The sequence below is a fragment of the Orussus abietinus genome, unplaced genomic scaffold (genome assembly GCF_000612105.2).
Source record: "Orussus abietinus isolate OABI.00-Male unplaced genomic scaffold, Oabi_2.0 scaffold164, whole genome shotgun sequence".
NCBI classification, from domain to species: Eukaryota; Metazoa; Arthropoda; class Insecta; order Hymenoptera; family Orussidae; genus Orussus; species Orussus abietinus.
Window position 1 is genome coordinate 160908 of NW_019396003.1, and position 13870 is coordinate 174777.

General features: G+C 48.4%; 1 protein-coding gene across 1 annotated transcript; it reads right to left on the reverse strand.

Moving 5' to 3' along the window:
• Positions 1-7789: 7789 nt before the first annotated feature.
• LOC105696864 (39S ribosomal protein L44, mitochondrial) lies at positions 7790-9720 on the reverse strand. The gene is made up of 5 exons (XM_012419696.2): positions 9509-9720; positions 9063-9429; positions 8802-8886; positions 8372-8675; positions 7790-8028 (listed from the first exon to the last, which is right to left on the reverse strand). Exons 1-5 carry the CDS (start codon positions 9576-9578, stop codon positions 7823-7825), a joined length of 1032 nt encoding a protein of 343 aa, XP_012275119.1. The 5' UTR covers positions 9579-9720; the 3' UTR covers positions 7790-7822.
• Between the last annotated feature and the right edge of the window lie 4150 nt (positions 9721-13870).

Sequence of the window (13870 nt, forward strand, 5' to 3'; positions counted from 1 at the left end):
GACATGCGGACCTTCCTCGTCGCGGCGAGGGCCTCCGTCTCTCCGTCTCCTTTTCCCCATCTCTCTCTCTCTCTGTCGGGCGCGCCGCCGGGAGAATAGCCGTCCGGCGTCCGGGGGTAAGACGGAGCCGGACGGTTGGGAGGGGGCTCCGGTAATGGGGGAGGGGCCCCGAGCCCCGGGGTGGGGGAACGCAGGACCGTCCGTTCGTGTGCGCAGGTCGCGACTCGCGCCTACGGATAGCGAGAGCGAGACCGAGCGAGGACGAGGGGACGGGAGAGGGAGAGAGACGGAGAAAGGTCACAAAATGGGAGCCGGAATGAAAAGTGCGTTCGCGCGAGCGAGGAGACATCTTTTTAAGTTTTGCTAGGCTCGATTCTGGCTCGCGGACCGCCGGGAACGCCGCGGCTCGTGGGTTTCTGTCGGCCGTCCTTTTTCTCTCCCCTCTGGTCAGGAAACGGTTACTTTCGGGGAAGGGAGCGGTTCCCTAATTTCGTGCGATTTCGTGCAATCCCAGCTGCCTGGAACGACACGCATTTCTACCTTTCCACCGAACCTTTCCGCTCTCGAGTAATGCGCGCGTCCCTTTCGTTTGGACGGTTCTTTCGACGTGAACGAGTCGAGCCGAGACGTATTCCGTCTCGTCGGGAAGGATCCAGGGGCGTGCACGAGTCGAACGCCCGAATCGCTGCAACTTTTGTTCCATTTCGCGTTGCACCTCCTTCCCAAGCCAGGAATACCTTCAACCTCCTCCGAGCTGTAACGATCGAAGCTCCCAAAAGTAGAAGGCGGGTGCTGTCTTCTCCGTACCGTCGTACGTTTCCATTGGCCGCCGTGAATTTCGAAGAGAATCACGGCATGGCGTTCAAAGGAATTCGGAAAAACTCGGGAAAAGGAATTTTCTGGTACATTTTCTCAAAAATCAAATATTCCCATGGATACGACTTTTAGTCACTTCGAAGGAAGCGACGACCTTTCCGTCCCAAATATCTTTTAAAGAACCTCTTTGCCTCTTAGTCTGTTTGCTATGCATATTATGCTACGACCCGAAAGATAGGCTAGCCTTGCAAGAGTCCGAGGCGTCGCCGGACGAAGAACGTCTCAGGAAGTCGGAGGTCCGCGAGGTCCGTTTGCACGTAGCGAGCATTTTCGGCGGTCGAGCCGCGCATCCTTCCTTCGCTTCATTGGCGCTTTGCCGAAGCTTTGGCCGCGCTTCGTCGGCGCTGCGCCGCTGGTTCGCCAAGTGGCCGCAGCGCCCGGTCGGCGCTGCGCTCGGCCAACGAGCCAGACCGATTTTCGGCGGGGAGAGGGACCGCGTTGTTTTCAGGGCCGCCAGGTTAACGTCGCGGAACGCAACAAGGAATATGGGCGGCTGGAAAGGCTCGGCTCGGCTCGCCTCCTCGGAAAGGGCGAACGGAGGGGGCAAGCTCAGGAACGGAGCCTGGCACCCCCGGGCCACGGGGCGTGCTCAACTTTTCGGCCCGATTTTCCTGTCTGCGGGGCGGGCGAATTCGCGAAGCGAGAGGGACGCCGTTTACGAGGAGGGCGAGGCCACGTCTCCGCTCGAGCGCGCAGAGCTCGTCGAGAGCGTCGGGCCGCGGGGCAGGGAAGGGACGCGACGATACGTCGAGGAAGGCGCCTCGAATTAAAGGGGATAGACCCGAGCCGCCGCGTCTTTTGCGGCCGCGCTATTCCTAGCCGAGCCGAGATGGCTCGTACCTGAGAAACGCGCGTAATCTCCGAGACGAAATTATGGCTTTTACTAATTTTCCTCTCGAAATTGGATTAAGGTCCAATGAGTTCCATGAATTCTGGCGAAATCGATGCCCAGGAGCATCCGACATTTTCCTGTTCTGAACGGTTCGTCCCTCGGTATATACGCGGCCATAAATAGACGCGGCATTTGGATTTCTCTGTGATTCGGATTCGCCGAACTAGAGGGACGGATATGCGTCTAGAGGGTAGAATTTTTCAATTTGTCGCTACGAGGATTTGCACGGACGAGAAAAGTTTATCCGAGTTTTGGAAATTCGTAAGATTTTAGGTATACTCGAGTCTTTTTTTCACCCGCGATCGAGCGACTCGGCGCCATTACGGTAAGAACGGTTCCAAAAATACATGCGTTTAATGATATCGCTACCTCGCGAAGATAGGCGAAGGGACCTAATTGTGAAGGAAATATTCGGATAAAATTTTGCACTTTTTACCCTGCCATTGCAGCGTGTATGTCACTGTATTTCTATAGTATTACTCACTTTTACGGATAAGCGCATGAAGTTTTTACCGCGTCTTTAAGGTGCTATGAAAGTGTCATATATATGTACGAAAAAGTCAAAATATTTATAAAACGTTTCTCCAAACTAGGTGCACCAAATAATTGGAAACTTTAATACGCGATTACGGAGGCCCTAATGAAGGTACTGAAACTCGCGTAATTTCGTTTTTCGAAAAAAATGTCTTTTGTTGGTCCTTGTCTGAGATAAATACATTTTTTTCAAAACTTGAAATTCTGGGAGTTTTAAGACCTTCATAATTGTGTTACAGTTTCAGCTTATTCGATGTACCCAGTTTGGAGAAAAGTTTTATAAACATTTTCACGTATTAATATATCTATAAAATGACCTTTTCATATCACCTTGTCCGCTTCTTAGATAATCCATGCAAACCGAAAAGTGCTCCGTAATCTGAATCACTTCTACAAATTAAAACAGAAATACAGGAACCGTACATTTATAATTTAATAAACGTACCACGTGAAAATAATAATTATACCAAAGATTAGATTATTTCAATGCTTTTTTAGGTTAAATGTTTGTCGCGAAAGAGAAATTTTTCTCGTAAGACAAATTTTTAAACTTCTACCTCGCGAAAGCAATTCATTCTTCAACGCCAATTGGTTCCGAGTCCCGACTTCGCAACCGTCGACACCGAGAGCTGATGAGGACTTGCATGTGTACGTGTTTCTGGTTTCTAAAATTATCCCAATGTACTATATACAGGATCTAATAGTGGAAAAACGTGGCTCGAATTCATACATTACCGAAAGGAATAGACGGTACCACAAAGACCTCTAGAATTCTTCGTCTTTTTTTCGAAAAACATGGTATCCCGAGAAATATTTAATTTGAGCAAGTACGAAATTAAATAGTTAACAGCTAGCGTCAAAGTAAACAAATTTTATTTATTCAGTGATCAAAGGTAAAAGACATTTTTCTACCAAATAATATTGTTATATTGCGTCACTTATACATATGTACACAATAAAATAGATATTACATAGATTATAGATAACAAATATCTGCAGATACAGTCATTGAAATAGTAATTGGTACGGCTAGAGAGGATGGGGTGAAAATAACCGGAAGAGCCTTCGAAAATTGAAGCTCGATTAACCATCGATTTTAAACCATTTTTGCTTTCTTTCCGAATTCCATGCCTCGACTTCCCTCGGTTTCATCCTCACCGTGTTTCTATACACTGGTTTCCGTGCATTTCGCAATGAAACTCTTTATGCTTCAAATCGATCGAATCCGTATTGCATTAATGACTCGACGAAGAAATATTTCCAATCGCCCCGCGTCGAACAAAAGAAGAGCAAAAACCTGCTGAAAAATTTACCAGTAAGGTTCTGTGCGCACCATGAGCCTCAATAAATCAATATAGTAGCCACCATTCCGTGTCCAAATCTCTATTCGTCAAGTTTAGCTGTAAGTCATTTATTTTACTTTTATGTTTTCATGTTGACGTGGAGAACATTCGACAGAAACGCAGCAGAGATTCCATTCCCTTTAATACCGAAATAACATTGATCTGGAAAGGAACGTATATAACATCGTCAGGAATATTTGCCCTGGCTTTTGCAGCTAAGGATATTAAGTTTCGGCAACGACCACTTCCCTCCAACGAATTTGATTCCATTCGCGCTGCGAATTGCCAAGGAATTCGCGGCCAATGCTGGCCGCCGAGGGCCGAGGGAAAGGGCGAGCGGGTCCGTTCTTTCAGGCTTCCGTCGCCTCTCCTTTGTGCTTTATCGTAAAAGACATTCCCGTAAAACCATCTCGCACATCTTCTCCTAACTCCTCCGGTATTACGATATGCTTCGCTCCAGGCCGCACAACAAATTGGACAAACAAGGTAAATAGGGATTTAGCTGTTTCCAGAGCGCAGATAAAACTGGCGAATTTCTATTTCCGGTAAGACTCCGCCTCGCTTACAACGCCGGAAGCTGCGCTACGCTCATCCCGTGGTCCTAGCCACGTCGGTTCAACGCCGAGACGGGGAATTGGACCAATCGGGCGGCTGAAACCCGGATTAAGCCCGTGTACGTACAAATAAGCGGAAAAACGCGGGCGAATTTCCTTCTTCCGCGAGAGTGGGTCCCTTCCCCGCCCTTGATGCGAATCTCGCTCGCTCTCTCCCATGCCCGTCTAGCGTGAAACGGGTTCGGCGGTTCGGTCGCATCGAATCCTCGAAGATCTCGGACGTAATTCAAGCTTTAAGAAAGAAACTGGCTGGGGACCCTATGATTTCCCACGCGGCCACTGGAGGCCATATCGCGGGGTACGGCACTGTACCAGGGGCGGGCGCGACTCGAGATTCGCGATTCGTGGGGGGCAAGGGAATCGGAGCCGAACGAACCCGAGAGCAGCTTACGCGATCCGTCGGCGTAGCTGCCGCCGCCACCGCCGCCGCCGCTACGAAGGAGGCGCGGCAGCGCCGCGCCGTCGAATCGAGACTTGGCAACCCTGCCGAAGCCTTCACGGACGCTGGCTGATCGACCTACACACTCTTCCGCCGGCGGTGACGCCGGTCGAGCCGCCGAACCGTCGAGAGGCGGAGGAAGGAATCCTGTCGAGCCGAGAGAAAGAGGGAGGTAACCCGAACGCGAGGGCGCGAGAGAGAGAAGCAACCATGTTTGTGTAATAAGACGTAGGTTCTGTAATCGGGAGACATCGAAAGCATCGACTAACGGTCGAGATATAGCATTTTTTCATACGTCCTGTCAACCTACTTTATCGTTTATGATTTGAATTGAATAATGTATTTTGTCAAACGTTCGGATGTTAGACATGGTTGCACTTAAATGAAAAGATGAGATCGGCGTAGGCAAGAATTGCAGCTTTCTACGTGGCACGTTAGGACCGAATGGGGATGTCGTCGGAAATCGTTGGAGAAAATCATAATAAATGTTATGATATTGTTAAGGTAATGAGAAAGCAAGTTCAGTCCGTTATGTTCGAGTATGTCGATTGGAGGAAAGAATCTAAAAGTGAGTTATATGTATTTGCACAAGCATACCCGGGTAAAATGAAGTAATAAAGCCCTTCCGAGAACGCGCTGCATTCTTAGAAAGTGTTATCCACATTCGTCAAAGAGGAGCGTGTTACGTCGCAGCCACCAAATCCGAACCTCACGATAGACTCAGGAATACGAGCCACGAACGTTCATTTCGACTTTCTCGGTCCAGCGTAATGTTTAAAAGGTCATATTCGTTCTCACGCAACTAGAAAATATTCTAAAAACTTGTTTACCAGTTTATAGTAAAACGCACTAGTAATAAAGTAGGGTTAATTTTCTGATTTCGGACATAGGTGAAAATGTGGGAGGTATAAGTCGGGAACTCGAAAAAATGTCACGCCCTCGATAACGAGAAGGAGAAACGAAGACATCGTGTCACAAGTTGTTTGTTTAAACGCACCGAGAATGGCGCGTAGGTGCGCGCAGCTCTCTCCGCTCTTGCCTACGCGGAGCACTCGGTGCGTCCCGTCGACGTCGTACGAACGCCTCGAATTCGGAATCCGATTCGGAGGAAAGGATGCCGGACGGAAAGGTATTGGCGAAGGGCCACCAAGAGACGCGAACCCGCGCCGGCAGAGGCGTAGGCACTCTAAACGGCTCTAAACGGCGAAACGCGGGTTCTCGGGCCTCGACTTCTCTCGAGTCGCTGTGGAGACTCGAACGGAGAGAGCGGAGCTTCTCGAATTTCAGCGTCCAGTGGGTGGCATTCGTGGACGCCAGGGGGTAATGGAAGAGGTAAAATAACAATAGCGCTGATTATTGGACGGCGAAAGGGTGTGGCAACGCCATTGAGTCGTTACATGCAGGAATAGAGCAAAGAGGACAGGAATAGGGACGCGCTCGGTCGGGAGAGCGAACGAAAGAGAGGGAGCGAGAGAGGGAGACGGCCCGCTTGGGGGGTAAGCGGGAGAGAAAGAGAGGCAGACGCGGCGGCGGTGGGAAAGCGCACGGGGCGAGACGCGAGGGGGCAAGGATGAACCACCTTAAAGAGGATAGCTTCGGAGTGAAATAATCAATATACAACCGACGATGGACTGGGACTCCCTTTTGAGCGACGTGGACCTCCTAAAAAAGCTAGAACGTTTTATGGGTCGCGATTTCGAGGAACGCTCGACGTCGCAAGATGGCCAGCGGCATATCAAAGAGGACTCGTGTGCGGTTGCGGACGGAAATCTGCCCGTTAGCTCGCGCTTACGATGCCGACGAGACTTCGATGCAAGCGAATCGATGCTTCTTTCCACGAATTCGTATTTTTGTCATTCAGTAGTCTAAATGCAGCGTACGGCACACGGTACATGTTATTGTTTCCACAGAGACAGCTGAACTTTAAGTGGAAGTGTTCAAAGCTTACGCAATTACGGGACTTAAAGAGGCATCGATCAAAACGGTTGGGGAGTAGGTGATAGCGCGTTATGGTAGTAAACGATATAACGAATTATATGACTTTAAAAGATTGGGTACCTAAGGCCTTCACGTACATCTCGTGTTAACAGTAGCTCATCGATAGAAGGAAAAATCGGTAATTCAAATTACAGAAAATCTAATAGGGCATTGGTTCCGGCAATTTGATTGGCCAATTCTTAGATGCTTACGTCTACTGAAATGCGAGGTACCTGAGAAGTGTTTTACGCCATAATTGTTATGTATCTCTCGATTGCATATTTTATGCAGGTTCTTTGTAGACGTGTTTTGGTCGTTAATTTTACTTTAACCCTAATATTCTGAAAATGTAGTTATTTAGAAAAATAGTAAGTTTGTTCGTGCGAGTGATTTCGTTATATATCGATACTGAAGAAGGATGTAAGTAAAGATATGTGAAATTATGTTTAAATGAAATGTATTATTGCAATAACCACTTGTTTTAAAGTGTACTGCAGGGTAGTTGCCGAAAATGTTCAAGATTCGATTGTTTTGCAGAAGGGGGCAGGGGGAGGAGCAGTTGTATACAGAACTGCTTTCTATCAAAATTTGAAAATGTAAGAGTAATAATTTAACAATAGTTTTAATTTCTTTGGTGTCACTATCTTTTATATATCACAAATTATCTTATATATTGCTGTTAGCTTTGTGATATAAAGACTATAATGGCATCCCGTAACTTGTAACAAATTAAAACTTTCATTCATAAAAGCTTGTTCTTTTTTTAATGGAAAAATATCTCTTTTTTTCTTGAAAAACATTAAGTAGCACACATTTGTCAATAAATTATTTACAAAATGTCTTTTCTTAATGGTCACTTTATTATTGTTTAAGTTATTAATAAAAAAGGTTTAAGATAGCTGAATAAGTGTAATAAATAAAAATTCAAATTAAAAAAAGTAAGACTAGAATTTAGATATGGTGTTTTTTGTTAGTAGAAAAATAACTTAAAATTCTTAAAAAAAAATAGCAAACGTATTATGTAAATCAAGTTCAACAATTTACTAAACAGTATTATTAAGTGCTAAGTCTGTTGATTACAATATATGTGCATATAAAATTAACACTACAATAATACCATTGAAATTATTTATTATCCTATTTTTGATTACATATTACTTTCCAAAGTGGGCACATGCTTTGCGATGTCAACACTGCACCATTGTGCTAATGGCAAATTCTGTATTTCTTCTTCACAAATATTGATTTTGAGGTTAGTTTTAATTGGTTGATCACCACGATTTAATTTGAATAGACGAAATAATGCATCCAGAGCAGCTATTTCCTTAGCTACTTCAATTGACTCCCCGAACCCTGGAAATTAAGAATGTGTGTAAAATAATTTGTATATATTATTTATATCATTACAATCATACAAAGTAAGGACCATGAAGAGTATTTTCAAGTTTAACATTACAATGATGAAATGTACATCATAAAACGTTAAATGCAAGTAATGAAATATTTGTTGAATATATCAATGAATTATTTTAAGTGCAGTTCTTTGATAGATTTGAATAACATGTTAAAATGTTATTGTAAAGAGTACACAAGTATTTTCTAATAATAATTGCATTAAATCATTTGTGGATTTCTGATTTTGTATACAATAATTGAATAATGTCCATTGTGTAGATTGAAAAGTTATTTTACTTACCGATACTAAGAAATTGTTTGTTTGAATATAGAGCTATCCTATATGTGGCCAAAAGAGTGGTTGCTGCTGCTTGACCAACAAGACGAGGTTCTGCTGGTTGACGATTTTCTCGAGCAAGTATACTATTCAAAATTTCTAAAGGATTATTAGGACACCAAATTTCCGTTAAATCTTTTTCTGCCAACAGAGCTATTAAGAAGTCCCGTACAAATACTCCAGCATGTACCACATCGGTACTACGTGTCAATGCAGATACAAGTGCAAAAAATGTTGTAGCCAGAGTATCAATGGCTATAGGATGTTCCTATAACAAAAAATATTAATAATATAATTTATTATAATCTATATTATGTAATATAAATATATATTAATTAATGCAAGTTGCAATCAATTGGAACAATATAAAAATTGGTACTTCATTAATACGTACTGCTGATAAAATAAGATCTTTTGTTCCAATATGTGATGAAACTTTTGCCAGTACAGCAGTGGATAAAAGATAATCATGCAGTGACCTGGAAAGTATAAAGGAAAAACTAATTCAATCACAAATAACAATGCTGATGAAGTAAGATTCAATAGATATATCAAAACTACTTTCTATTCTGAGTATGGCTACAGTGAATTTTTATTCTATTGTGTGCTTAAAATTAATGTTTAAATTAAAATTTAAACAACATTTAAAACTTACCGAATACATTCTTCTGGTGCACAAGGTAATGATTGTCTTAAGTAACTTTTGACAACTCTGGATGTAATTTCTCTGCCTTCTTGTATGAGCTCGTCATTACTCTTTATGTCTAATTGTGGAATTTCAATCCCTAGTTCCTTTTGTTTTTGTTCTTCTTGAATGATATATGATCTATGAGTAAACGATTGCTCTAAAAGATCTGTTTTGAATGATTCGGTAAGCCTCTTATTAAATGCATATAACTCAGCGCTTCTATTCCATTCCAGAAAAGAGCTTCGCACAGGTTCTGGTTGTGGGCCCAATTTTTCTTGACGCCTTCTTAACTCCTTTAGAGTAGGTGCAACCCACCGTTTAATGGATCGTTGACCTAAAATGAACATTCTTTTATCATCCAGATTTTAACCCCAGTTAATGATAACAATGTTATCAAGCAACGCATTTCTTACCTGAATATGAAAGTAGATTCAAACTCCGAAAACTAATTGTTCCTTTAATACAATTCCGTAGTGCGTTCATCTTAGTTGTATAGTTTAAAAACCAATAATCAATCAAATTATGTCCTGCTTAAACTTGTCTAATCCATGAACATGGTAAACAATTTAAAAGATCTTCAACGCAGCTCACAAAAATCGAACACATGAGGCACAAAAATAGTTCGTCTCTAGCTGTTAGAGGCGCTCTAATCGTTACTTCATCTTTCTGTAGGCACAGAGCCAGAGATGAGTTGGGAGATTGCTTACGGGCAGGATCGTGCGATCGCATCCTGTGCTGCCCTCTAGTTTCGTACGTTAGCTTTCACCGTTTTTTGCCCCCAAGGGCGGCGCAACGAATTTCTGATAGGAGCTCGCGCACTCGCGATGGCGGTACCATCTACCAGTCGCCATTGGCGGCTCACGTACTCGTGATGGTAATACCATGCAGCAGTTGACGGTGATGGCTTACCTACGTTTACCGATACTGCTCGCTTTTGATGGTAAGGGAAGAACACTCGTGACGCTCCATTTGACTTTATCTACTTATCTACTACTATTAAGTACATTGTTGCCACGAAGTCGACGTGATGCGGAGCTTTGGGGCACGCGTCGGTATCGCGTACGGAATTCTCATGCAGCAAATTTGCGTGAGTGCGATCGCTCCTAGAAATCTTCGCACGTCCCAACCAGCCAAGCGCCAAGCTACGGGTAGAGATGTTGAATATATGTGCGTTCGGCGCTACACTCGACGAGTATGCATGAGAGTCAAATACTGCGAAAAATCCTCCCGAGGCTTACCTAACAGCGGATATAAGCCGAGTCATTTCGCGTATGATTTTAACATTTCCCTGCTAGCGTTATCGAGCGTTTCTCGACAGTTTTCGAACGTTATCGAGCGTTTCTCGATCATTTTCAGAGTGTTTTCGAGCGTTTTCACGCATTTTCGAGTGTCATCGAGTGATATTCTAGTGTTTTCGATCGTTATCGAGCGTTTTTCGAACGTTTTCAAGCGTTTTCGAGTGTTTTCGAGCATTGTCGAGCGTTATCGACCGTTTTTCGACCGTTTCGAGCATTTCCCGATCATTTTCAAAGTGATTTCGAGCGTTTTCAAGCGTTATCGAGCGTTTTTCGATCGTTTTTGAACGTTTTCTAGCGTTTCTCGATCATTTGTAGAGCGGTTTCAAGCGTTTTCGAGCGTTTTTAGACCGTTCTTGAGCGTTACCGAGCGTTTTTCAACCGTACTCGAGTGTTTTTAGGGTGTTTTAGAGCATTAGCAAGCGTTTTCGAGCGTTATCGAGCGTTTTTCAAAGGTTTTAGAGCCTTATCGAAGGACGTACAGTGCCGTTGCGTGTTGTTCAGTGCAGTAGAGTGCCGGAGAGTGCCGGAAAGTTGCCGAAGAGCGCCGGAGAGTTGCCGCAGAGTGCAGGAGAGTGCCGCAGAGTGCCATAGACGGCCGGAGAGTGCAGGAGAGTGTCGGAGAGTGCCGGAGAGTGCCGGAGAGTGCCGGAGAGTGCCGGAGAGTGTCGGAGAGCTGCCACAGAGTCCTGGAGGGGGCCGGAGAGTGCAAGAGAGTGTCGGAGAGTGCCGGAGAGGGCCGCAGAGTGCCGGAGAGTGTCGGAGAGTTGCCGCAGAGTGCCGGAGAGGGCCGGAGAGTGCCGGAGAGTGCCGGAGAGTTGCCGCAGAGTGCCGGAGAGTGCCGAAGAGTGACGGAGAGTGTCGGAGAGTGTCGGAGAGTTGCCGCAGAGTGCCGGAGAGTGCCGGAGAGTTGTCGCAGAGTTGCCGCAGAGTGCCGGAGAGTGCCGGAGAGTGCCGCAGAGTGTCGGAGAGTGTCGGAGAGTGCCGGAGTGGGCCGGAGAGTGACGGAGAGTGACGGAGAGTGCCGGAGAGTGCCGGAGAGTGCCGGAGAGTTGCCGCAGAGTGCCCGAGAGATGCCGCAGAGTGCCGCAGAGTGCTGGAGAGTTGTCGGAGAGTTGCCGCAGAATGCCGGAGAGTGCCGGAGAGTCCCGGAGAGTGCCGGAGAGTTGCCGCAGAGTGCCGGAGAGTGCCCGAAAGGTGCCGAAGAGTGCCGGAGAGTGACGGAGAGTGCCGGAGAGTGCCGGAGAGTGCCAGAGATTGCCGGAGAGTGCTGGAGAGTGCCGGAGAGGTACCGAAGAGTACCGTAGAGTGCCCTAGAGTGCTGCAAAGTGCCATAGAGTGCTGTAGTGTGCCTTATAGTGCATTAGAATGCATTAGAGTGCATTAGAGTGCTGCAGTACTCTAATTAGGGTGCATTGATTACCACTGTAATCAGAGTACCTTTGTTAGAGGGCCGTTATAAGTACCTACCTAACCTAACCTGACCTGACCTGACCTGACCTGACCTGACCTGACCTTTTTTCTCGCGGGGAAAATGCCTACGCACACCCCTACCCCCGGGGAGGGGCGGGGGTAGTGTGGGACTCGCAGCCACTAAAAACCCCGCGGTGGCCGCCATCGGCGCGTAGGAGGGGACCACGGGCTCGGGTTTCCTGAAAACGCGTTCCCCCCGCGCCACCCGCTTTATCGGGCCCTATCCCGGGGAGGGGGCGGGGGTGGACACAATCCTCTCCTAACCCCCACCCCTTATTACCGCGTCTATCAGCCGAGGGACGCGACCACCCGTCCCTCGGCCCCGCTGGTTGTAGAGGGGGGGGCTGCGTGCAATGGGTCCCTTGTTCCCCGTACTCGGGACCCTGCAGCCCCCCGCGCCCCGGGCCTCACCGATCCCCACGTCCCTCACATTCTCCCCCAGGGGTGGGAAGGAGGGCAGGGGGGAAGAAGGGGCCAAGGGCGCATCGCCTGTGGGCCGGCGTACGCTGGGAGGGGCCTATTGCCCCTCCCCGCCGGCCCGGGTGGCGTCGGGCACCCGGAGGGGCCCGGGCACAGCCGGGCCCCCGTGCCTCGACACCGCCTCCTCGCTCGCGGGCCCGTAGTGGGCCGCGGGAGGCAGGTCGCGGTGGCCAGGGTGGTCCGGGAGGGGGGCTAGCCCCCCCTCCGGTCCCGGCGCCCGCGCCCGCCTCCTCGCCTTCGGGCGGGGCCCGCCCGCTCTCTCTCCCTTTCGGCCGCCTCCTTCTGGAGCATCACCGCTTCACAGAAGGAGACGGCCGCCTGCCAATCCCTCCCGCCCCCAACCATGGCCCTGACCACGGCCGGCAGCGAGAGGTCCGCCCCTATTTCGCCGACCAGGATCCGGCGCTCCGCCTCCCATGCGGGGCACACCTCGAGCGTGTGCTGCGCCGAGTCCTGGTCGGCTCCGCAGTGGTGGCACTGCGCCGTCTCCTCCCGACCTATTCGGTGCAGGTACTCCCCGAAGAACCCGTGCCCGGAGAGCACCTGCACCAGCCGGTAGGTGAGACTCCCCTCACCGCGATCCCGCCAGCCTCACCAGCTGGCCAAGATCGCCCCGACCGCTCGCCTCCCCGCGCTCGCCTGCAGGCGCTCCCGCCAGCGCCCAGACCTGACCTGACCTGACCTGACCTGACCTGACCTGACCTGACCTAACCTGACCTGACCTGACCTGACCTGACCTGACCTGACCTGACCTGACCTAACCTGACCTAACCTGACCTAACCTAACCTAACCTGACCGAACCTGACCGAACCTGACCCAACCTGACCCAACCTGACCTAACCTAACCTAACAAAGGCACTCTGATAAGAGTTCTTATCAAGGCACTCATATTAGAGTGCTACAGCACTCTAGTGCACTCTAATGCATTATAATGCACTCTACGGCATCCTATGGCACCCTACGGCACTCTAGGGCACTCTAGCGCACTCCGAGGCACTCTAGGGCACTCTAGGGGACTCTAGGGAACTACACGGCACTGTAGGGTACTCTAGGGCACGCAAGGGCACGCTAGGGCACTTTACGGCACTCTCCGGCACTCTCCGGCAATTTTCGGCACTCTCCAGCAACTCTACGGCAACTCTCCGGCACTCTCCGGCACTCTTCGTCACTCTCCGGCACTCTGCGGCTCTCTGCGGCAGCTCTCCGGCACTCTCCGGCACTCTCCGGCACTCTGCAGCAACTCTCCGGCACTCTCCGGCACTCTACGGCATTCTGCGGCACTCTCCGGCAACTCTCCGTCACTCTCCGGCAACTTTACGACACTCTTCGGCACTCTGCGGCCACTCTCCGGCACTCTCTGGCACTCTTCGGCAATTTTCCGGCACTCTCCGACCATCTCCGGCCCTCTCCAGCACTCTCCGGCACTCTCCGGCACTCTACGGCACTCTGCGGCAACTCTCCGGCACTCTCCGGCACTCTCCGTCACTTTCTGGCACTCTCCGGCACTCTCCGGCACTCTCCGGCAC

Coding starts and splice junctions, on each gene's coding strand:
- LOC105696864 (XM_012419696.2), bottom strand. CDS start 9,578: ATGAACGCACTACGGAATTGTATTAAAGGAACAATTAGTTTTCGGAGT. Junction 8,676..8,801: donor AAGATCTTATTTTATCAGCA/GTACGTATTAAT, acceptor TTTTTGTTATAG/GAACATCCTATAGCCATTGA. Junction 8,029..8,371: donor CAAACAATTTCTTAGTATCG/GTAAGTAAAATA, acceptor CTTAATTTCCAG/GGTTCGGGGAGTCAATTGAA.